Genomic DNA, 26095 nt, shown 5'->3' on the forward strand with positions numbered 1-26095 from the left:
AAACAGCTCAAAATGTGCTGAAATGTGAAGTCTAGGGTAGGTGAAGTACAGAGAGGACGAAGTTAAGGTCGAGTCGCAACCAATATAATGTCAAATACAGGTTAGAGTGGAGATCTCCCCCACTGAAGACATGCCGCAGAAATCTGAGCTATGGAGGCCTCTAGACGGAGTATGAAGCTCTGCAAAGAGCTGGATGTGCACTACTGAGACACTGCTGTTGAGGCCTATGGCCATTTTAACACTGTTAACTGCTATATACATTTAGCAGGCATTCCCCGACAGGGAATGATTCAAGCATGTGAATCTATGAAAGATCCAATGTTGGAGAACTTCTCTTTCTATAGTCCAGGATGTGTTACCTTATTCCTTCTCTATGGTGCCTCTGCCTGCTTTTCTCCTCTTTACCTATATCACTGAGATCTGCTATCATAGTTCCCTATCTCTGAACATCAATTACAGTATATTCAAAGCCAGGCCCATATCTCTTTCCCTATATCCTATTGTTCTTTCGGTATGCAATATTGTACTCTTTACTTGTGACTAGTAAACCACTTCTCTTTCAAATCTCACCATTTTAGGAAACTTTTAACAAATTTCCATGCTCTCACAATGCATCATCTGGCTACGGAGTCACGGACGCAGTATAGGAGGTTTGCTCTGGAAATGGCATGCTGCCATGAGTTGCCATTTGCCACTGTGGTGGTTGCAGGGAATTTGCAGGTGCATGCTGAAGTGTCAATATACTGTTAGGCCGCTTCAGTTTGAAAGACAGGGGAGTCAGGATGGTAGAGAATGGTTAGAGGTAGGGAAGTAAATGAACAGGGAAAACTACGAATGGGGGCAGAAAATACATGAAGACATGTAACGTAGCCACCTGCTTAGTACCAGAAGCACTTGTTGGGTTGTGCCTTAAATTCAAGTGGTAGGGAAGGAAGTGGAGATTATTCTGGTCAAGAAGTCTAACCAAAAAACATTTAGTAAATCAAATTACAATGTGGGAGACACTGGAGAAAACCACAATGTACCATACTTGCATGAATAATCAAGAAATAATATGCAGCCTACCTGCCACAAATATGCCTTGCATAAGGAGACTACTTACACAGATACGGCTGACTATGCCTCGGAATAATAGCAAATGTCTTATTGTTTAATCGGTACCCCAATAAGATGTCAACCTGGAGAAAGAGCAAAACGTCTGTAGATCCATTGTTGTCAGTGCCTACCACAAACAAAATTAACTAACTACTGACAACAATGTTGTAAATCTACAATAACAAATGTATGAAAATGAACAAAATCAAGTGATCCAGAACCAATCAAAGACGTCCAGTAGGAGAACAATAATTTTATGTAAACAGTCAAAGATTTGACAAAGTCACCAGACACCTCTGCATTGTCAATTTCATAGTCGTTCGAACCACTGTGCTATCCCTCCCTTCACGAAAACATGCATTGGTAATACTCACAGTACAGTCATAGCTGGAATACATTTCTGGCAAACATTAAGATCAAAAACGACCAGCTGGAATTCAGGAGTGCAGTAAAGGTCTGGCTAGTCCCAAACAGATTAATCACTGGTCAGACTACAAATCCACACCCTACCAGTTTAGCAGAATAATCTGGTTAGCTTCTTACCCAACCACCCAAAAGATGGTTCATATTTGAAAATATTGATTCTTACTTACACCAATCTGCTTCATTCCATGCCTAAGTGAAGCCACAAAATCACAAACAAACAAATGAAGCACCCTTCTGAACCTTACACAGGTCGGATACAGGTCATACTATAAACGCTTACTACACAGGAAACACTAAAAACTCAAACCTACCAACCAAGCACAATAAAGTGGTAGTCTCTAACTTCACCACCTGGAAGATCTTAAGGACTTTGTCAGCGGTATGAGTTGCTTCATAAACACTATAAAAAATAAAATAATGCAACAGTCGCTGATACAAATGACAAGGCACCAACTTAAATACAGATTCAAAATAGCCAGAGAGGGAGGCGAGCTAGATCAAGAAAGCAGAACATCAAAATTGAGAGGGCAAAGGGCTATAGAATGGGGCTATGAAAAGCAAGATTTAACAATGGGAGGTTCATTGGTGCTTGTTTGATTTTGACAGAAAAGTAACAGTGGTTAAAAGTACCAACTGACTGTGGCAAACCCATGCAACTGAACAAAAAAATAATGGGTTGCCAAATTAAAACTGAGCATGTTTCACATTGCTGAAAGTGAAGATACCTGTCCTGCTGCTGGAATGCCACCAAGATCAGCAACTTTTTTGTTTTGGCCTTATATTTCCATACTATCTAGATGGTATACAACTCTGTTTTATTTCATGAACTTTTTTAATTGGTTATCTGCAAGAGGACTCTCTGTTGGCTAGACTACTTTCTATGAGACAGATATAAGACCGCGCACATGCCTACATTGTAATCAAAGGTACTGAAAGTTACATGGGGTGTTCCAGAGTGATCACCCTAGAGCCCTACACATTACAATGCCTACATGTTCCAACTGGCTGCTCTGGTCCGATCGTATGGTTTCAACATAGTTTCGCACACCGAGGACACCCAAATAGGTGTATCAATTTCAGACAATCTGAATTTCACTCACTCCAAGTTATGTCATAGATTAACTCGCTAGATGAATGACAAGTGCTTCAAGCTATCTAGAGACAAATCTGAAATGTTACCCTTTGGCAAGCGGGCACAGGGCTGGATCTGGTGGGCTGGCTGAGTTAGGATCTGGCCTCTTCTACCCAGGTCAGAAACTTGGACGTACTTGTTGATTGTGAATAGGGCTCTGGGTTTTATGGTATTTATTTTTTAACATTTCCATCTGTATCTATCCATATTTTTTTTTTACCATCTTATTGGTATAAATCCATATTTATTCTGTGAAGAGAATGGGCTTTAGGGGGAACGGATAGCGTTAGTTTTGCTTTGTGGTAGCAAATCTGGATGCATTTTACAATCCACCTAGCTATCCCTGATTTTGAGATGGGGTTGCCCTTGTGTGGTGGAGAGAAAGAGACAAACAGTTGTTTGGTCTTGCGGAAAGGTTGTGTTCTCTCGATGTAGTAGAGTAAGGCTCGTTTGACATCTAGTGTGTGCAGAGCCCTTTCTGCAATGGTCTGTGGTTGCGAGAAAAATACTGGTAGTTCTACAGATTGGTTTAAGTGAAAAGGAGAAATGACTTTAGGTAGGAATTTTGGTTTGTTACGGAGAACAACCTTGTTATGGTGCATTTGAAGAAAAGGTTCTTGTATGGTAAGTGCTTGTATCTCACTGACCCTTCTAAGGGAAGTGATGGCTACAAGGAAAGCTGTTTTCCATGTTAGGAATTGTAGTTCGCATTTGTGCAAAGGTTCGAAGGGAGGCCCCATTAGCCTTGTGAGAACGATATTTAAGTTCCACACAGGTGAGGGTGGTACTCTGGGGGGAATTATTCTTTTCAGGCCTTCCATGAAGGCTTTAATGGCAGGTACTCTAAAGATTGATAGATGTTGCCTGTTTTGTAAGTAAGCTGCAATTGCTGCGAGATGTAGTCGAATGGACGTATAGGCTAGATTACACCTTTGTAGGTGGAGTAATTAGCCTATGATGTGTTCAATGGACACATCCAGGGGATTGATGGTGTTGTTATGGCAATAAACAACAAATCGTTTCCACGTGGCAGCGTAGCACGCTCTAGTGGTAGGTCGTCTAGCTTCTCTGATGACGTTCATACAGTCAGGGGGAAGATTTAGGTACCCAAATTCTAGGATTTCAGGAGCCAGAGCGCAAGGTTGAGCTGAGCTGGGTCCGGGTGTCTGATCTCTCCATAGTTCTGGGTTAGGAGGCATGGTGAGAGGTGTAGTTTTTGGTGTGGTACTACAGAGAGTTCCAGCAGCGTGGTGTAACACGGTTGTCTGGCCCACATTGGAGCTACTAGGATTAGTGTGAGGGAGTGCTGTTGTAGTTTGCGCACCACTAATGGAATGAGCGGGAGAGGCGGAAAAGCGTACGCAAAATTGCATGACCAGTTCATCCATATCGCATTTCCTTTGGACAATGGGTGTGGGTATCTGGCGGCGAAGCTTGGGCATTTTGTGTTTTCGTGGGTGGCAAAGAGGTCTATCTGTGGATGCCCCCACATTTGAAAGAACGGATGAAGAACCTGTGGGTGAAGTTCCCACTCGTGGATTTGTTGTGTCTGTCTGCTGAGCAGATCTGCCACGGTGTTTTGGACTCCTGGGACATGTTGAGCTAGGAGAAAGATTTTGGGGGGAATTGCCCATCTCCATATGCTCTGTGCTAATTGCCCATCTCCATATGCTCTGTGCTAATTGAGAGAGCTGTGGAGAGTGTGTGCCGCCTTGTTTTTGTATATAATACATGGCAGTCATGTTGTCTGTGCGAATGAGGACTGCCTTGCCTGAAATCTGTGTTTGAAAAGATTTTAGGGCTAAAACGATTGCTAGTAACTCCAGATGGTTGATATGGAGTAACTTTTGTTGAGGCGTCCATGTGCCCTGCATGGTGAGATGTAATAGGTGAGCTCCCCAGCCAGAGAGCGATGCGTCCGTTGTTAGTATTATCTGGGGAACCTGGTCCAGGAACGGTCAACCTTTGGAGAGGTTTGTGGTGTTCCACCACTGCAGAGAGCGATGGGTGCGACCGTCTACCAACACCAGATCTGTCAGTTGACCTTGGGCCTGGTTCCACTGGTGCGCTAAGCACTTATGGAGGGGACGCATCTGGAGTCTTGCGTGGGGCACTATGAAAATGCAAGAGGCCATCATCCCTATTAGTTGCATGAACACTCGTGCTGGAAGGGAGTGTTGAGGTATGAATTTTTGTCGTAAAGCCTGAATGCTTGCAATCCTGGCCGGATTGGGGTAGGCTATCGCTTTTGAGGTGTCTATGGTGGCACCGAGGTATTGTTTTATGTGGGATGATTGTAGCTGCGACTTTTGGTGGTTCACCGTGAAGCCTAGTTGGTGAAGTAGTTTGATTGTGGTGCCGGTGTGTTGTACACACTGATTGTATGAAGTGGCTTTTATCAGCCAATCGTCTAGGTATGGGAAGACGTGAATGTGCTGTCTTCTCAAGTGTGCCGCCACCACTGCCAGGCACTTAGTGAATACCCGTGGTGCTGTTGTGACTCCGAACGGGAGCACTTTGAATTGGTAGTGTTGTCCGTCCACTACAAATCTGAGGTACTTTCTGTGAGCATGGTGCACTGGAATGTGGAAGTATGCGTCTTTCAAGTCCAGAGTGGTGAGGAAGTCGTTTTGGGAGAGGAGCGGAAGTACCTGCTGAAGCATTACCATATGAAAATGGTCTGAGTGTATGTATGTGTTTAGGGGCCGGAGATCTAGAATAGGTCGTAGAGTCTCGTCCCTTTTTGGTATGAGAAAATATAGGGTGTAGACCCCCATATTTTGTTGATTGACAGGAACGTGTTCTATTGCCTGTTTTTGTAGGAGGGAGATTACCTTCTGCTTTAGTAATTTTGAATGTTCTTGTGACATTGGGCGTTGCCTGGGTGGAATGTTTGGGGGGGTAGATGTTAGTTCTAGGCAGTAGCCTGACCGAATTATTTGGGTCACCCATTTGTCTGAGGTGATGGTCGCCCAGACATGAAGGAGGAGTCACCAACCTTGTGACTTCCAAAGACTTTCCAAGAGGAAAAACAAACTGCAAACATCCGGGCCCAACACCAGATGGCGATCTATGCAAAAGTGTGTAATGTGCAGCTCATATGCCTCGAACATGTTTTTACATTTTATGACTGAGTTAGTCCTCTCTACAAATACATCTAAGTCTTATTCCATGATATGCAGGTGCCCAAAAAGTAGGATAGCTTCTTTTTCTGTAGGTGATACTCACACTTAAGTGTGTATCCACTTTCACCTACCTGGGTTACTTTTTGACAGAAACTTAACATGGGGCTACCTAAACTCTATGAGAAGTACCCAATTTAAACAGGCAATGGCATCTTTCTTTAGATTTGCATCTAAACTGGACTCTATGGCCCTTGACGCTGCTATTACCGTCTCTAATACTAGACCAATTTCCATCGTACATATGGTGCTGGCTTGTGGGGGCATATAGGCTCTCCGCATTAGCAGACCAGTGAGAATACATTTCTGAAACAAATTGCTGCCATTGCCTAGCAGTGTTTCTGAGTGCATAGCTCATGAAGAGGTGGGCCTCCAGTATTTGGTGAACAGAGTGGGTCTTGCTCCAGTAGTACTCTGGCTCTCAGTCTGGGCCAGACCAGAAGCTGCATTGAATAGTCACTGTTGTCTGATTGTTTGGGGCTTGCAGGGATGTACAAATGTCTATGTATGTTAAAAACATCTTATTGGATATCAAAAGATTTGAACTTTTTACTAACCCTGAGACTATTATGCCACATGACAAAATAACTATTAGACGGGAAACTTTTAACCACTTTGAGTTAAAGAGAATGGAGGTCGAAGCAAAAAAGGGTTTAGTGACATTTTTTCTCCCATTATGTACCACTCCTAACGTTGAGTCATGCTTATTAAGGGTACCTAGACATCACAGATACCTTTTGATAAGGTTTAGGCTTGGTCTGGCCCAATTTTTGCAGGTATAGCCTACAAATGAGTATATTGTGAAGAACTTGGTACCTTGTCCATGTGAATAGATTACTCCCCAATCGCAACTTGATAAGTTGTTTTTTTGTAGTTTATATTGTGACGATGGACCACAGTTTTTAATACCTCTATTAAAGTCCCTTAATTTTAAACAGTGGAAATCAGGATTGTTTCATCTTCAACTGCTGCTAACTGATCAAATTTGTTTTATGGTCTACAGTTATCTTCCTGCTGTGGTGAAAGCTAGAAAGATGGTGGGCAAGGAAATATGTCTTGCCCTCGGTTGCTCTTTATGTCATCTTAATTTTTGGGTTTTTAAATGATCAGATTTTAATAATTCAGAACAGTATTTTACTCTTGTCCAAATAGTAAATTAGTATATGAATTAATGATAACGGGATTTGAGTGCTTGCTTAATCTGACTTTATTTTGTGGGACTTTTTTATCACTTATGATATGAAATTGTATTTTGTTTAAATGTTATTTGCTTTTCTGGTTAATTTTGTATCAAATAAAGCTTTTAATGATAGAGATGATCTGCAAAAATCAGTAAAAACGGAAGACAGGGAGCCCCAATTGTGAACTGTCCCATGCCAAATACATCAGTCCAGGTCTCCGTCACGTGTTTAATCTTTTTTCGAATGCTCAGAAAAACCTTTCCTCTGCTTCCAGCATCCATACAAAAAACCACAATCCACGCACTCACCACATCATGCTTTAGTTATGGTAAAGCTATTTAGCTGGGCCTCCTCAATTACCAAACACACAGGCTCCAGAGTGTCCAGAATTCCACAGCTAGCCAGACCCCTAGCCTACCTCCCTTGGTATCCATCCCCCCACATCTTGGTACCTCCACTGGCTGACGTTTAAAAAGTGTTCTCAATTTTAGCCCTTTGTTTTGTCCATTAAGCTATTTCCAATACGGGCCTATTATATTTTAGGGATAAATTAAAATTACATCATCCTTCCCGCACATTGAGGTCCACTTCGTCTCTACTGGTAGATATCTTAAAGGTTTCCTTTTCTTTATTAGCAGCTAAGTTAATACGGTTAGAATAAAATGAGGATTTGGTAGTGAGGAGCAAGCTTTTATACTTCCTCAAGCCCTCACTAAAATGTTCTCTTTCTAAAGTGCCATAGCTCTTACGTCACTGCCTTTCAAGTTAGCAAAGCCTGAGCTTTGCCACTTTCAATTCATAGTTAAACCACGGAGAGTGCTTAGAAGGAGGCCACATCATTCAAGTTCGCTCTGGAACATGTGCATGACTGGCATGCTGCAGCCAGGTAAAAAACACTAAAGTCTGTCCAACATATGGGTGGGGACTGGGCTGGTTTTGTGAATGGTATTAGCTATTTCCTGGAGATTTACCCTGTTCCTGTAGCGGAAGGAACTAAGGCATGGATTACTCAATGCACAGCCGCTTCTTAGAAATGCTTCAAATATAACGAGGTGATGATCTGACCATTTGCAAGGGAGAACCTACATCTTCGTGATATGTGTGCTGTGTGACCATACCAAATCCGAAAAATGCTCCTTACAATAGGTGGGTAATTGGGCCTGCTGCGGAAAGATAAAGAAGATATGAGGTCAAAGAACTCTTTGTCCTTGGAATTTATAATCCCCAGCCACCAACCGATGGTTATATGAGATCCAGTGCTGCATATTAATTCAAAGAAGGAGTTAGTAAAATTGGGCATGTAATGCGGTGGCCCACATACGACCATGCACACTAGACTAAAGAGAAAAAATTACTTTTTACTGTCTAAATGTCAGCTTGAGAGACAGTAGAACAGGTCACAACAGATGAGTTAAGGGCACAGCGGGCCCTTTGTGAGCCTCCACTTGTGAGAGCCTCTACTGGAGTTTAAAATTAGATTTTGAGAAGATAGCGCCTTCAAAATTTCTGCCAAGTTTCTATAAGACCGAGTATATCTAGTTGTTTTCCAGCAAGTTATAGATTTTAGTGCTATGTTTACTCAAGGACCCGGTATTGTCATGTGTAGGGATTGAAGGGAATTGTTAGGGTAGGCAAACAGAGGAGGAGAACTAGGTGGGGCGGGGACAGGGGAACACTCCACAGAGGGAGGGTTTTTAGGTAAGCCTGCTCTCCACAAGGTCTCAGCTGCCTTTCGATCAAGGGGAGGACCGACTTGTTTTAAATTGTCCAGCGCCACGTCCTAATACTTGCTGCCCTGTACATGTATTGGGCTTCTAGTTAGCAGGCACAAAGAACTATCAATCAAACACATTTATAGAGCGCGCTACTCACCCGTGAGGGTCCCAAGATGCTGAAGGGGGGGGGGGGGGGGGGGGGGGGGGTCCTGCTACTGCTCGAAAAGCCAGGTCTTGAGGTGTTTCCTGAAGGTGAGATGGTCCTGGGTCAGTCGTAGGTGTGCGGGGAGGGAGTTCCATGTTTTGGCTGCCAGGTAGGAGAAACATCTTCCTCCGGTGGTTGTTCTGCGAATTTGTGGGACGGTGGCGAGGGCGAGGCTGGCGGAGCGGAGCTGGCGGGTGGGAGTGTAGAACGAGAGTTGGTTGTTGAGGTATTTGGGGCCCATGTCGTGGAGCTCTTTGTGTGTGTGGGTGAGGCGCCTGAACATGATCCTCTTGTTGACGGGGAGCCAGTGCAGGTTTCTCAGGTGGGCGGATATGTGGCTGTGGCGAGGGATGTCGAGGATGAGTCGTGCGGAGGCGTTCTGTATGCGTTATAGTCGTTTCTGAAGTTTGGCGGTGGTTCCTGCGTATAGGGCGTTTCCGTAGTCCATTCGGCTGGTGACGAGGGCCTGGGTGACGGTCTTTCTGGTTTCGGTGGGGATCCACCTGAAGATTTTCCGGAGCATGCGCAGGGTATTGAAGCAAGAGGACGAGACAGCGTTGACTTGCTTGGTCATCATGAGGGAGGAGTCCAGGATGAATCCCAGGTTGCGTGCGTGGTCCGAGGGTGTCAGTGCGGAGCCCAGTGCTGTGGGCCACCAGGAGTCGTCCCAGGCGGATGGGGATTGCCTGAGGATGAGGATCTCCGTCTTGTCTGAGTTCAGTTTCAGGCGACTGAGCTTCATCCATTCTGCGACTTCTTTCATTCCTTTCTGGAGGTTGGTTTTAGCGGTGGCTGGGTCTTTGGTGAGGGAGAGTATCAGCTGGGTGTCGTCGGCGTAGGAGATGATGTTGATGTTGTGTTTGCGTGCGATGGCAGCAAGGGGGCTCATGTAGATATTGAAGAGGGTTGGGCTGAGCGAGGAGCCTTGGGGTACGCCGCAGATGATCTCGGAGGCCGCTGAGCGGAAGGGAGGGAGGCGGACTCTCTGGGTTCTGTCGGAGAGGAACGAGGTGATCCAGTCCATGGCATTTCCTTGGATCACAATGTTGAAGAGGCGGGTTATTAGGGTGCGATGGCATACTGTATCAAAAGCTGCTGAGAGGTCCAGGAGGATGAGGGCGGTTGTTTCTCCGTTGTCCATCAGGGTCCTGATGTCATCGGTGGCTGCGATGAGTGCGGTCTCGGTGCTGTGGTTGGCTCGAAATCCGGACTGGGATGGGTCGAGCAAGTTGTTTGCCTCGAGTAAAGCAGTCAGCTGTTTATTGACGGTCTTCTCAATGACTTTAGCCGGGAAGGGAAGAAGAGAGATGGGGCGGAAGTTCTTGAGGTCTTTGGGGTCCGCTGTGGGTTTCTTCAGCAGGGCGTTGATTTCTGCATGTTTCCAGCTCTTGGGGAAGGTGGCTGACGCGAAGGAGATGTTTATGACGTTCCGGAGATGGGGTGCGATGATGGTGTCGGCTTTGTTGAAGATATGGTGGGGGCATGGGTCAGTGGGGGAGCCGGAGTGGATGGGGTTCATGACGTTGGTGGTGTCTTCAGTGCTGATGGGGGTCCAGGCGCTGAGGGTGGTGTTGGGGGTCACTGGTTCGGTGACTGGAGCCGGAGTCTGGGGTCCGAAGCTGTCGTGTATATCTGCGATCTTTCGGTGGAAGAACGTGGCGAGGGAGTCGCAGAGTTCTTGTGATGGTGTGATGTCGTTGTTGCTGGCACTGGGGGTGGAGAGCTCTTTGACGATGTTGAAGAGTTCCTTGCTGTTGTGGGTGTTGTTGTCTAGACGTTCTTTAAATGATGTCCTTTTGGTGGTGCGGATCAACTAGACTGCTAACTTTCAAGATGGCAGCCAAAATCAATCTGAACCAGTGATCTTCAAACTTTTTGATGCCACCCCCCATCCCCCAGTAGGGAAAAAAAATCATTGGCCACCCTCAAGAGTTTTTCACAATTATTTTATTAAATTGTCATTGTTTGAATATGTCTATTCATATTTAAACACTGCAGTTTCGTTCTGTTACTGTTTTAAAAATGCAATCAAAGACATGTTTGCCAAACATACTATTCTGGTCAGGAAGGCCTTACTAACACGTACAAGCATCCACAGTGTGATTATTAGAAGTGGGGGTGGGCGGGATTTGAAGAATATTTGGAGTCCCTCCCCTTTTGACACCTTCTCTCAGCCAGGATATAAATAGCAAAAGATGTTAGTGATGGCCCATTACGGGGCCGCTTGGTGCCGCTCATTTTTTTCATCTTAAAACAAAGCACTGTTATCAAAACAATGCTTCTTTTGGCCAGAGCCTGGTGCATCCCCCCCCCCCCCGATCAATTGAGGTCACCCGTTTGAAGACCCCCGATCTAAAAAAAAGCAAGGTAAAGATGAAAAAATAAATTAAACAGCCAGTTAAAAAAATAGGCAGATGCAAAAATAGTGATGATTTAGTGCCTCAGAGCAGCAAGCTAACTCCCCTCCCCGATTGTGCCCTGTACATTTATAAGGCTTCTAGTTAGCAGTCACAAAGAACTAACCTGCTAACTTTCTAAATAGCGGTCAAACACAATCTAAACGGAGCAAGGTAAAGCAAAGGAAACAAACTTTTTAAAACACACAGTTAAAAAATAACCTGGTGCAAAAATAACAATGATTTAGTGCCTTAGAGCATCAAACAAACTTTGTCCCCAGAGTTAACTGCACAAACGTGCCTCCCTGCACATTTTTAGGGCAACTAGTTAGCAGCTACAAAGAACTAGACTGGTTACTTTCAAGATGGCGCCCAAAGACAATCTAAACAGAGCAGTGTAAAGCAGAGAAAACACACTTTTTGTAAAAATAAAGGTATTCCATTACTAACTGAAATATTGAAAGCATTTGTTACTGTCTTGACTTCATGCCAGAGCTTTTACAAAAATGGAAAGTAGATCATTCCAATAAGACTGCATTATTTATCTTTTAAATGAAGGTCGCCATTAAGAACCTTGCCGTTCTAGCCCAGCTTGTTTCCAAGTCTGACACTATTTTGCCTCTGTGATGCATTCAGAGAGATATAATGATCTGCTATGCTTAACTAAAAGCTATATAGTATACAGAAGAATAAACTGACAAACAAATTATTAGACTTCTGCTACATTTGACAGGCTTCTGGCCAGTGCCCTGGCACTGTTAATCAACTTGAAAGAAGGTTTGGAAACAAAACACCCACCTGTTCTCTGCTTCTGCTGCCTGTCCCCCGGGTGCCGCCCTTCGCTGTGGATCTTCTTGCAAGATGTCTGACTCCACTGTGTCCATCTGGCACCCTGGGATATCTGCTTCTTGCTGATGTTCTACCTTTGCTGCATTGGCTCCAACCGTTGACATCACTGGCGGTGCAGAGGTCTTTGGGTCTACTGGTGTCTCTGAACGAGACTCCCGGGAACGGCGCTTCAACACAGCAGGTTTGTTAAGCTCAACACCCTCAGAGGCAGGCAGCTCCTCCGTGCAACTTACTCTGTTTATCAAGGCGCTCCCACTAGTCAGCTCATGTTCAGACTGAGGTTCAGGTGCTCCCTTGGCATTCGCAGGAGTCTCCGATGGGGGGCGTAAGGCATGACGGACTTGAGGGGGTGGCTGAGATGGCAGGGCTGGCCTCTCCCGCCCCTGCTGAGGCTGACTGCTTGCTGTTGATTTCAGGATCTGGGTGGTGCCACCTGAGACAGAGATGGGAAACTTAAGCTAGCCCATGGTGCTAGGTAGACAGCTCAGGCATGGGGGCAAGAGTGCTGAATGATAAATGAAGGGGTGCATCTATCATTGGGCTGCTTCAGGCACAGACTTCATCAACTGCCCTGAGATGTGCTCTTTGTAGGGTGGGTCTTCAATTCTAGACAGAGTAGCTATTTGGTTGCAAAAGACTAGTTGTCAGCTTACCAGATCTTACAGCGGGTTTAAAGACCAATTTTCTCTTACAATTGGTTGGCATTATTGTCACTCTTTTGCTGGATTTTAATTTGATAGCTTACCTTGTCCATCTTGTGTCTGTCCCTCTGGTGGAGCATAGCCTTGTTTACTTGTTTAACTCCATTGTTCATTTCTATTGAACTACTTTTTTCTTTTTACTTAAGAACTCCATGAGAGTCCATGTCTTTCCAGCTGTCTCCATTGTGCGCTTCTCTCCCCCAGCTGCCCTCATGCTGCTCTCTCTCGCCTCTGTGCTCTGTTCTTCGTTGATCTCTCTCACCCATCTGTTGTCCCTCAAGCTGCTCTTTACTCGCTCCCGCCCTGCACTCCATGATCCTTTCTCTCGCCTGTGGGCTTGTCCTACCCCTACCCTCTAAATTGCTTCCCCCACCTAGTCTTGGAAGGAAAAAAATGCATTTGTGTTACTTTTTGTTTTATTTACCAGTCCATCTTGGATCGGTAAATACAAAGAAAAAAGTGCCAGCATCATTTTGTAGGCATGTGCTTCAGCCCCCAACCTCTGTGTGGCTTCCCCACCTGCTTTAAAAAAAATGCTTTTGTTCTACACTTTTATTTTATTGATTATTTACCAATCTATCTTGGTAAATAAGAAGGAAAAAAGTGCCAGTGCCATTTTGTAGGCATGTGCACGTGTGCTGATGAATGCACTCGCCTACAAAATGATACTGCCGCAGCAGCTGTGTCACAGCTCCTTTTTTTCTCTTTAGCTATGCTGCATTAACATTAGGGATGCTGTACTGTTTCGCTAAAAACCACTGACAAAGCCAATAGGACCCAAAAGGTGAGACCTATTGGCTTTGCCACCGCTTGTTTTACTATGCAACCAGAGGAGAAGGTGCCCATTGTCTTAAATGGGATTAGTGCCATTGTAACTTGCTATGCCAGTGCAAACTTGCACAATGTACAGTGCAGAATTCACTTCTGGCATGACTGGTGTGTCTTGTGCAGGAACATTAGTATGCCAATTTGTATGCCACAGAATGAGTGTGACAGCTCAAACTAAAACAGAGGTTCTTCTTTGCGCGTCTCCTCAAGCACTCGCGCCACAGACATGACAATGGTTTAAAGGTATCTCTGAGAGACCGTGAAGGCATGAGGGGTCTCACCTGTGTTCTGGGGAGCCCCGCGGGCTGCCTTACTACTCCCCGGCTGAGCAGGATCTTCCTCTTCCTCAGTCAGTGTGTTCAGCTCTCTGCTGGTGTCTGTGAAACCAGGGAAAAGAACCACGGGGGGCGAAAAGGTATATAGTTACTGATCTCACTGAGACACATGGAGGGCACAGAAATAAAGGAGCTGAGGGCAAGGGTTTGAAAGAAAAAAAACGGAAGCAGGAGGATGGCAGTTTGTGGGGCAGAGGAGAATTGTGAGAGACAATTAGATCTAGAGGGAGAAGACACAGTATATGGTCACTTCTCTAATCGAAATATAAACTGTGTATAAGGGGAGAGAGGGCTGGAACAGTAAGGAAAGATGTAGATGAGGCTCAGGGTTGCAGGGTGAAAACTCATTGTGTGTGAAGCTTAACTTTAAAGAGGAGCGAGTAAAAAAGAGTGTGGTTGCAAGAGACAAGGAGGTTGTAAGACGCAGCAGACGAGTAACATAGCGTCAAATAATCGAAGGGGAATGCGACATAAACATAGGGGGTCCTTGGAAGAAGGCAGAGGAGAAAAACTAATTAGACTAACATCTTTTAGAGGGATGCATTGAGACAGATCACAGACATATAACTGGAACTACATACAAAACAGTATAAGAAAGACAATGATCAAAACACGCGAATCAGAGAGACATAATGATCAGAGAGACACCGATGAATTAATTGCACATATTAGAGTAATTCAAAGAGACACAGGAATCAGAGAGGCCAATGATACAAAAATCTGAGAAATGAAATTAGAAAGTTGATCGCAGTGACGTACAAGTCAGAGAGGCTGCCTACCTGTAAAGTATTCTGACAAGACGCTTTTAACAAAACCTAAGGAAGAAGAAGAGAAGGAAAAAAGAAAGGAAAGCAAGAGTAACAGAAAAGCACAGACACATGTATGTTGTAAAATTCAACACACAGTCAATTCTCCCAGGAAAACGGCATAAACTCAAAGAAATGGGGAATACTACACCTGCCCAGAGGGAAATATGACACACCTGTTTTAAAGGACCGTTTTACAAACCCAATCTGATAGACAAAGGTGGCGTGCAAGGGGAATAAAATACTTTTGCACCCAGTCTGAGGACAAAACACAATACAAACTCGTGCAAAGGAAAATTGTTGCATAAACACTCTAAGTTAAAAATATCACACACATGCTCTAATAGAGACATATTACGCCTTCCAGTACGGAAATACCAGACCCTGGGTGTCAGTGGGACATATTATAGGCACCGTGTCAACTTGAAAAGTATTACCCATCATTCCAAGGGAAAATAATGCACATCTGCCAAAAGTGGAAATACCAAGTTTGTGATCTAAAGGGAAAGAATTGCACAAACAGCCTCACGAGAAAATAGTACACACCCATCCAAAGGGAAACATATTACAGTCCCATCCAGAGGGAAATCATTAGATCTGGGCAAGGAGACCAAATCAGAGAGACTGCAAAAGGAAATGATTACACTCCTATACAAAGGACACTATATAACATGCTCAATTTATAGGAAACATGTTATGCACCCTGCACAAAGCAGACAAATAACTCAACAATCCCAATAGAGAATATTACACCCTCGTCAAAAAAGGACAGATTATACATCCACCCATTAAAGTACATTTATATTACATACTTCACCTCAAGAGGAAATAGTGCACAACCAAAACATATACAATTCAGTTTGCTTTTAAGAGGGACGGAAACCTTAAATGGCAACTGAATGTGACTATTCCTGCTTTGTGCCCCGGGACACTCCAGTGGGAAGGGGGCAGCCGTGGCACAGCTGTACACAACACACCCCACAATGACACCTTCAAATGTTATGAGCTATTTGAATATCACACACTCTGTAACCAAATGCACAAGGTTTTGTGCTGAACACTACTGAAATCCATGCACATTCAAGCCAGAAATCAGGTCAGAAATAGGAAAGCAAAAACAAAAGAGAAGTGTTATTACATAAGTAAGGCAAGGCAATACAAAGGCTCTCCTTGATGGGGAGGGGAGTTTGGGCGAGCAAGAAATGTTCTTACAATGACAAATACTGCTGGAGGCCTCGAAGGCTGCTGCTGCATGGGTAACTGCTGCCTGAGACTGATACTGCTCTTTCAGTTTGACACCTACCGCCAGGGTGTAGGATGCTCTTCTCCATTGAAACTTCCTTCCCAGATCTGGAATATAATCTTATGGTACCACCTGCTGCCTGGGTGTGCTATTCTGCTCTTTCGGTGAGAACTGTTTGGGTTAGAATGTTGCTCTTACATTGACACCTTCTGCCCTGATCTAGGATACTTTTGTTTTCTGGGTCTAGGATACCGGTGTTTTTTGGGTCCGGGATACTCGTTTTTTCTGGGCCTGGGATACTGGTGTTTTCTGGGCCTGGGATACCGGTGTTTTCAAGGTCTAGGATACTGGTGTTTTCTGGGTCTATGATACCGGGGTTTTCTGGGTGTGTGATACTGGTGCTTTCTGGGTCTAGGATACTAGTGTTTTCTGGGTCTAGAATGCTGGTGTTTTCTGGGTCTAGGATATTCCTCTTACACTTACACCTTCGACACACGTCCAGGATACTGTGTTTTCTAGGGCTATGTCCTGCTTATAAATTGACACCATCTTCTCAGATCTAGGATACTCCCCTACATTGACACCTTCTGCCCGGGCCTAAGATACTGGTGTCTTCTGGGCATAGGAGACTGGTGGTTTCTGGGCCTAGGATACTGGTGGTTTCTGGGCCTAGGATACTGGTGTTTTCTGGGCCTGGGATACTGGCGTTTTCTGGGCCTGGGATACTGGTGTTTTCAGGGTCTAGGATACTGGTGTTTTCTGGGTCTAGGATACTGGGTGTTTTCAGGGTCTAGGATACTGACTGGTGTTTTTGGATATAGGATTCTGGTGTTTTCTGGGTCTAGGATACTGCTTTTTCTGAGTCTAGGATACTCCTCTTACATTTACACCTTCGACATAGGTCTAAGATACTGTGTTTTCTGGGTCTATGTCTGGCTCTTACATTAAAACTCTCTGCCCAGGCCTAGGATACTGGTGTTTTCTGGGTCTAGGATACTGGTGTTTTCTGGGTCTAGGATACTAGTTTTTTCTGGGCCTGTAATACTGGTGTTTTCTGGGTCTATGATACTGGTGTTTTCTGGGCCTGGGTTACTGGTGTTTTCTGGGTCTAGGATACAGTTTTTTCTGAGTCTAGGATACTCCTCCTACATTTACACCTTCGACACAGGTCTAGGATACTGTGTTTTCTGGGTCTATGTCAGGCTCTTACATTGACACTCTCTGCCCAGGCCTAGGATACTGGTGTTTTATGGATCTAGGATACTGGTATTTTCTGGGTCTAGGATACTGGTGTTTTCTGGGTCTAGGATACTAGTTTTTTTCTGGGCCTGTGATACTGGTGTTTTCTGGGCCTGGGATACTGGTGTTTTCTGGGTCTATGATACTGGTGCTTTCTGGGTCTATGATACTGGTGTTTTCTGGGCCTGGGATACTGGTGTTTTCTGGGTCTATGATACTGGTGCTTTCTGGGTCTATGCTACTGGTGTTTTCTGGGTCTATGATACTGGTGTTTTCTGGGCCTGGGACACTGGTGCTTTCTGGGTCTATGATACTGGTGTTTTCTGGGCCTGGGATACTGGTGTTTTCTGGGTCTAGAATACTGGTGTTTTCTGGGTCTAGGATACTCCTCTTACATTGACATCTTCGGCACAGGTCCAAGATACTGTGCTTTCCGGGTCTATGTCCTGCTCTTAAATTAACAATTTCTGCCTGGGTCTAGGATACTGATGTTACATTAACACCTTCCGCCAGAAATATTGCTCTTATATGGACATCCGCAGCCTGGAACTGGAACGCTGAACCCCTTGGTACCTGTTGTTCGGAAAGGAAACACTCTTATACAATGCCAGCTGCTAGTTCGAACTGGAAGGGCTGATTTTATGATGTCGCGTGATGGTTAGGTTTAGGAATAGCACTGGCCATGGAATATGGGTTTGGGTGTGTCAAATTCGGTTTCTACTCTGACTTCGGAGGGATGAGATCCGGCAGAAGTAAAACAACCCCTCGGGATCGAATAATCAAAAACTCTTATTACAGTAGCCTGAGCTGACGGCAGCTCCGAGTGCTGTTTAGATGCCGCAGCCTCTGAGATGCAGCTGAGGTGAGTACAGTAGGATTAGCCGGATTTTGTGATTTCCTATAAATCAGGCACATACCCTTTGCCGCCACTTGGTGTCGCTATAAAACCAGAGGATGGCCAATGTCTCACGTTTCTGACTTTAGCCACAAATGCTTACAAACCTGGAACTAAGTCTTGGCTGGGAGTGGCACCCTGAAAATAAGTATGTATGTGATTTACAATTAAGCACCAACCTTCCTACAAGGCACAGGGCGCTGTACACATGAGAGGGCATCCATGATCGCATAAATATACAGGAGGGGGACAAGCAGATGGTACCCAGGATTGGACTGCTCTGTCAGTTAAATGCTCCTTGCTGACATATGCGGTTACCCGCAGGTAATGAGTTGGAATCCAAACAAGGGTCAGCTCATCTTTCGGAGGTCGGTGAAATGTGTACCATTCAATTGGGTAACATTAGTTCTTATTTACAGTGTTAAGGCACAGTAGAAGTGCAGTATAAAATGCCAGGTAAGGGTCATTATTGTTGCTATAATATGGCGGAGGGGTAAATGCATGAGAGGTGAAATGCAATTTAAGAAGGGGTTGTGAGAGGGGTGCGGTCGCAGGAAATAAAATTTGAGAAATATAACCCTTCTCCTGTGCGGACAGAAGCAGGAATGATTGGAACTTGCGCATTATCTATGAACAGGGAGCTAATAAGTATTAACCTTGCATTAGTCCCCACTGTCAAACCTATTGTAATTCAATTTATAAAGCGCTTACTATCTCTGACGAGGCGTCAAAGTGCTTTTTCGGCGAGTGAGTAGCACGCTACTCCAGGTTCAATAAACGATTAGTGGTGAATTAGTATAGTGAAAAACAAAAGTAATTTGAGGGGTGGATAGGTTAGTCAGTTATTTGGATTGAGAAGGATAGTAGAGGGATAGAAGAGGTAAAAGGTTTACATTTCTATAGCACTTGCTACCCCTGATGGGGTGTGAGTGCGTAGCATGCTACTCCGGGATCAATAAACGATTAGTGGTGAATTAGTATAGTGAAAAACGAAAGTATTTTGAGTGATGGATATGTTAGTCATTTATTTGCATTTCTATAGCACTTGCTACCCCCGATGGGGTGTTAAAGTGCTCTTTCGGTGAGTAGCACGCTAGTCCGGAACCCATAAAGGATTAGTGGTGAATTAGTATAGAGAAATATGGAAGTAATTTGAATGGTGGATATGTTAGTTATTTGGATTAAGAAGGATAATAAAGAGATATAAGAGAGGAAAAAGGTTTGCATTTCTATAGCGCTTGCTACCCCTGATGGGGTGTTAAAGTGTTCTTTCGGCGAGTAGCATGCTACTCCGGATGCCCATAAAGGATTATTGGTGAATTATTATAGTGAAATATGAAAGTAATTTGAATGATGGATATGTTAGTCAGTTATTTGGCTTGAGAAGGATAGCGGAGGGATAGAAGCGGGAAAAGGTTTGCATTTATATGGTGCTTGCTCTCCCTGATGAGGACTTGGAGCACTTTTTCGGCGAGTAGCACGCTACTCCAGAACATATGAGGGTGAGCATTAGCAGGCCCACTGGAGATGCGTCATCAGTGTGCGCGTAACATGGTGCAGCCAAGCAGAAAGAACGCCACAAAGGCAGGTGTTAGCGGGCGCGAGCTGGGTCCCCACCTACGGGTGCTGCTCCGGGGGACGAACGGTCATCCTGGCGAGACTGCTTATCATCCTCGTCGTCGCTGTCTGCAAAGTCATCCAGATTGCCGATGTCCGCGGGCTTCACGCTCATCAGGCTGGCCAGGCTCTGCATGTCTTCATCCCTGCACCAAAGACGGGCACTGTCAGGGGCACCGCCAAGCGCCATACAAAAACCTGCCACATTCCTGGGCCAAGGACCCCCTTTAAACATAGACACTCATAACTCCCGCCTCATGCGTGACAGCAGCCAGAAGATACGAACGAGAATATGATCGGTAGAAAACACAACTACGGACGCACACAAATTACAGTTTGGATTTTGAGTTACAGAGATAGAGTCGAGCACATTGTAGCTAACAGGCACGGTGACCTTTTTTGTGGCAGAAATATCGTCTAGTTATTTAACTCGAACATTGTAAAATTCGAGCGCTATATCAAATCGAGTTAATAATACTAAAAAATAAATAAAGACTCGAATTCTACACCAAACCCTTTAATCGTTGTCATATTTTGTCTCACTATGCTTCACAGCTCTCGGTTCTCAACATTTGAAAGACAGAAACAAGGGGCGGGCCCAGTGGCGTACCTCGGTCAGTAAAATTGAGGAGGGAGGGGGGTGGGAGGGCTTCAGAATTCTTGACAAACGTGAGGTTATATATTATAACTCCATATGTTGTAAAATAACACATTTTTAAAGACCTTTAAAACAGACACAAGAGTGTGGGGTGTGTGTGCGTTCTTGTTTGCATGTGTGTGTAAACATCCCAAGTGAATTCCGACAAATACCTCACCATACCCTATTTAAAGCACCTGTACCGAACTGTTTACTACAGATTGCATTTATTAGGGGAGGGGGGGGGGAGGGTAACACCCTCCTGAAGCTATGCCCCTGGGCGAGCCCACACAGAGCACTACAATAATATTCATATTACTGAAGTGCTTAGAGTTTTGGTGACTTGTACCACAAGGCACTCCAGCGAACGGAAAAAAACCTGAAAGCGATTCAGGTCACCAATACTATTTTGTCATAGTTTACATTAGATTACATTAGATTTTAAGCAGTGTTTGCTCAGTAGTGTTTTTGTTTCATCCATGTGTTGAAAACAAGGAACAGATATGCTTTTCGTTTTCGAAACATGGCTTGGACATAAAGAAGTCATTCCCAATTTTGCAAAGGGGAGAAAGGGCAAATGTTTACTTGCGTCTGTAAATCATTGCTAGTAAGAGGGACACCTGCCCCTGCTTTTTAGGTCTTGCGCCTAGCGTTGCAGTGCGTAGCACTGCTCGCACAGTACGAGACCTCATGTAAGGGGTTTCTGAAAGCTAACCACACGCTCGTGTGTGTGGGTTTGTTTTCGCCGGCTGCAATTGGCTTTAGCGTGTTTTAAAAAAAAGAATAAGGCACGCAATTGGGCAAAGGCGGGCGCATGTCCAGGCTTTGCTCCGCCCATTCCCATCGGTGTCTATTACGTGCAGCAGCGCGTGTTCGCCTCGATGCTGCGCTCCCTCGCCCCCACTCCTCTGTGGTGCACGCGCACCACTGGTTTTGATTCCCGCACCGCTCCTCTGTGGTGCGCGCGCACCACTGGTTTACTTTTAAGTTTACCATGTGTTTTTTTTTTTTTTTTAAATTGCCTTATGCTGCATTTTCATAGTTTATCGCATATGCAATAATTAGAACTATAAATTATTATTCCGATATTGGCCACAAAGAAGCCATGGAATGTACCAAATCTAAAAGCACTGTGATTCTAAAATATTATGTTATTCCCTCAAACATACGCCCATTGAGAATGAGAACTACTTAGCTCCTCTCTGAAAATCACCTTACCCCGAACACCCCTACATGGGGATTAAAATACTTTAGATTCAAATCTTCATCGGGAGCCCTGGCCATTCCCTTTGTTTTGGGGATCGAGCAGGAAAGGGGGACAGAGAAGGAAGGGTGAGGCCTCTCGTTCGGTGTGGTGGCGCTCATGTTCTTTTCGGCCTCTAACATCCGCAGGGATCAGCAAAACACTTGGCTACGGTATAACGTTTTTTTCTCCATTATTTAGTGGGTGTACCCGTCACCAGCCTTGGAATGAATGTGCAAGTCTGATTGGCCGATATTTGCGATTTGAACCTGTAACTCAGTCGTTGGGGCTTGTGCGCCCAGTGTGCTGTGGAAACGGGTTTTACCGTCTAACCCCAGCATGTCCACTGCATGAGAGGTCCCGAGACAATGTCCTGTCGCGCTTGGCTGGGCAAGCGAAAAACCTGCGGCCGAAAAGGGACTCTTTGGAATGTGTTTTGATCAGCTGTGGCTCCCCTCCCCCACTCAGCAGGGAGCAGCGGGCCGTCAGTGCGGCACTGAACTCGCTTTATATACATTATTCATTGCTGAAGTTCTTGCAAAGTCCCTTCGCGGATGTCCGCATTCTGAGGCGAGGGTGTGCCCCAGATGACATAGGGTTTCCCGCCCACCGATCAACCTACTCATCTCCAGTGTGTTTTCTGTAAATGACTCAACATGTTTAAGTAAAGGTCTCCGCTTCACAGGGGCACTAGCTATGGAAACATTTAACACAATGTAACGCTTTTGTTGGATGCAACATTTTCGGAAGCAAGAATTGCTCTACTTTTTTGATGAGAGAAAGCCGTGCAAACAAACGTGATCACTTTATTTTTTGTGTGGAGACCCTGTCACTGAAGACATCAGAGCCAACCTTTGCTAAGATAGCGCCCTGGGCGTGGGCGGAGAGAAATTTGGCGCCCTTGCTGATAGTAGTGAATTGCAGCAGGGGGTCCCTAAATCACCGATAGCTTCGCTACCTCACACAGATAATGGTTTTGTTGATGTGTACCAGCAGGGTCAGAGGGTGAAGGGAGGACAAGGAAGGGGGGCTAAAGAGAGGGCAAGGAAGGGCGTTAAAGGGGTGTTAAAACATCGCCGCCTTGTGATAATGAAGGCCTAAAACTACATTAAACTGGCGAGTCAGACCGAAAGGAACTGTCAGGGACAAGGCTGGAGCAAGATGAGATGGGTGCTGTTGGCATTATTATTAGCAATGACAATATCTCAAACTTTAATAATGCAAGACCTATTGCATTGCAAATGCTTTTTCTAGTGTGTTCCTAATAATATACTTAACTCTGCCAAGCAGTGCAACATTATAGAGACCCTACCCGCAGCTAAACCCGAAGTATCAACCAAACATACTAACAGGTGCATGTATAGCAACATGAATGTTCGGTTAGACAGACCAACAATGGCTCAAATAAGTAGCATCATACCAAGTCTGGGAGTTCACAATCTGTTAACATGTCCCTAGGCCTAGCGCTTGAAATGGAAAAATAGAAGTGCAGGTAAGAGTACCTGCTTGTTTCTGAGAAGTGCTGGTACATTCCAATTAAAAGTATTGCATTTCACTTGAGAAGTGCAGGTACTCTCCAATTAAAAGTATTGCATTTCTCTTGAGAAGTGCCGGTACTCTCCAATTAAAAGTATTGCATTTCTCTTGAGAAGTGCCTGTACTCACCAATTAAAAGTATTACATTTTTCTTGAGAAGTGCCAGTACTCTCCAATTAAAAGTACTGCATTTCTCTTGAGAAGTGCCGGTACTCTGCAATTAAAAGTACTGCATTTCTCTTGAGAAGTGCCGGTACTCTCCAAAATTAAAAGTACTACATTTCTCTTGAAAAGTGCCGGTACTCTCTAACTAAAAGTACTACATTTCACTTGAGAAGTGCCGGTACTCTCCAATTAAAAGTATTGCATTTCTCTTGAGAAGGGCCTGTACTCTCCAATTAAAAGTATTGAATTTCACTTGAGAAGTGCCGGTACTCTCCAATTAAAAGTAGTGCATTTATCTTGAGAAGTGCCGGTACTCTCCAATTAAAAGTTCTGCATTTCTCTTGAGAAGGGCCGGTACTCTCCCACTCAAAATAAAAAAGTTCCGGTATTCCGTCCCGGACAGTACCGGCCCATTTAAAGCACTGCCTAGGCCTACACACGCACTCCCAGTAGGCCATACAACTGACATCATTTACAGCCCTCCTGAATATGCCAATGATAAAACAGGTGAACTTATCTCTTGCAGTGATCAACATCTCAACTCTTTCAACCATGTCTTCCCAACAAAACATGCTATCACCCAAATACCATTCTCTGCAGCACACAGTCACTAGAACAAACTCAACAGCAGGAATTGTGTCTCATATGACTGAGCGCTCAAACCAGGAACAAATAGCAAATATCTAAAAATTTCTGACAAGCTGACACCGTTCGTAAGTTCCATCGACTCGAAAGCAAAACAAAGACAGAAAATGCTGTTCTTCAGTGAATAACATAAGAAAGATAGAACAAACTGTACCTTCACCAACATGAATGGACCAAATAAAGAACCCTATTGTTAATATCACATGATTGGACCTCATCTTGAACCCGATTGATAAAATTCACCCCGGAAACTCAAGAGATCTATAAATCTACAATCAAAGAAGTAAACAAACTCATTAGTCAAGCATCGTCTCAAATGATAAGTGTCCCTCTTAAGAACGCTCAAGAAGAGCTCCTCAACCCTGAATGTACCTCAGTAATGACTCCTCAAACACAACATTTCACAACTCAATGGCAGATCACTTTTTTACCCACAAAACAATGGGCTCTCCATCTGACTCGGAGGCAACAGAGATCACGCAAATGTAAGATCAAATTCCAATTGCATAGTATTTATTTATTTATTGTGTCAGCTTATAAACACGAGCTATACAATGTGCAAATAATGAAATTCACGTTTTAGTGCATTAATACGACAACAATTGATAAAAACAGTAGGTTGACACAATTCACAAGTAAGAATCAAAAGGCAAAAAGTCAACTTGGGCAAATTGCAAAATCACGGAGATGATATTGACTGTATTTTTAACACAGTGGCATATTACATTTATGCAGCATGGAAAGCCACGTGACCTTTTTCTAAGAGAGCCATAATTGTTAGTAGTTCACTGTTGCCATATCACTTTTTAACGACACGATTTTCAAAGTTAAAAATGCACTTTAATCAACCTACAATTTCTCACATAGCGTATTTTACCTGCGCTCACTGGCGTCACCGTAACTGTATTGCATCAATCATAGTATGTCTTACGCACTTTTATGTCGATGGTATTCATCTACTTTTAACTATTTTGACTCTCCCCAGTGTTTTTATCCTTATGTATGTACCCAAGGTTTATGTCCTTGGCACATTTAAGACAGTGCTGTTTGTAAGCAGTGCATATCCATCACCCGGCGAACGTATTTAGGTCGCATACATTGCCTTTGTGAGTTACTTTCAATCATCTGAGAAGCTCAACGGCTCAATGACCATCGTTGCTCCATCAGTGCTGTCTTTAAAAGTTCGCAAACGGGTTCCTCTTGTAACTTGCTACTAGACTCTCTGTTGAGTTAACAAACTAACATCCATGGTACTCAAGCAAGGGCTCTTGGGGACTGTTTGGGAAAAGAGCTGTACTCACTATATTTTTGACAAGTATTTGAATATCTGCCCCCTTGTTATGTTATGTTATTTTGAATTTGTATAGCGCTTAATACCATCAGGCCTCTAAGCGCTGCGAACAGAACTACGGAAATACCAGGGGGCGAGAGTATCACGAGTAGGCATTTAAGCCCAAGCTTCCGTGAATAAGAGAGTTTTTAGTTTCCTCCTGGAGGCTAGGAGACCGCTTTCAGAGCGCAATTCGCTTGGCAGTTTGTTCCAGATTTGAGGCATGAGAGTGGAAAAGGCTCGGCCCCCTTTCGTGGAGTAATGGAAGCGTGGACATTTTAAAAGGCCCTCCGTGGAAGACCTAAGAGTACGACAGGGGGTGTAGGTTGTCAGGCGTTCCTTGATATATTTGGGGGCTTGCCCAAACAGGGCTTTGTGTGTAATGCAGAGGCCTTTGAATTTGGCCCTCTGCTTGATGGGTAGCCAGTGTAGTTGTTGAAGTAAGGGCAAAGCACGATTGTGTCTGAGTGTGTCTGTAGTACCCCTGATGCTCAAAAGAGCACTGATGCACAAGTTACTTACTTGTGTAACAATATATCTGTAAGAGACATTAGTTAGTGATAGATTCCTTACCTTAGAATATCCCCAGGCGTCAGAAAGGATCCAGAAAGATTTTTCGTCAGCAGTACCCCTGCGCGTCGGTAGGCGTCATCGTACGGCTCCGCGTACGTCGCTGGCGTCGTAGTCGTCGCGG

The 26095-nt window shown here is 44.5% G+C and overlaps 1 protein-coding gene across 8 annotated transcripts in view; it reads right to left on the bottom strand.

Annotated features, from left to right (window-relative positions):
- Positions 1-26095, bottom strand: part of EHBP1L1 (EH domain binding protein 1 like 1) — a 262674-nt gene that overhangs the window by 104786 nt on the left and 131793 nt on the right. For 5 of the 8 annotated variants that reach the window (XM_085625832.1, XM_085625831.1, XM_085625828.1 and 2 more), the window contains 4 exons: positions 19846-19991; positions 14825-14860; positions 13992-14087; positions 12131-12614 (listed from right to left, as the gene is read on the bottom strand). In XM_085625832.1, coding sequence (XP_085481958.1) covers positions 12131-12614; positions 13992-14087; positions 14825-14860; positions 19846-19991 — 762 coding nt within the window. The remainder of the gene's footprint in view (positions 1-12130; positions 12615-13991; positions 14088-14824; positions 14861-19845; positions 19992-26095) is intronic. The other 3 variants (XM_085625833.1, XM_085625829.1, XM_085625830.1) reach the window with 1 other exon arrangement.

The sequence above is a fragment of the Triturus cristatus genome, chromosome 9 (genome assembly GCF_964204655.1).
Source record: "Triturus cristatus chromosome 9, aTriCri1.1, whole genome shotgun sequence".
NCBI lineage: Eukaryota > Metazoa > Chordata > Amphibia > Caudata > Salamandridae > Triturus > Triturus cristatus.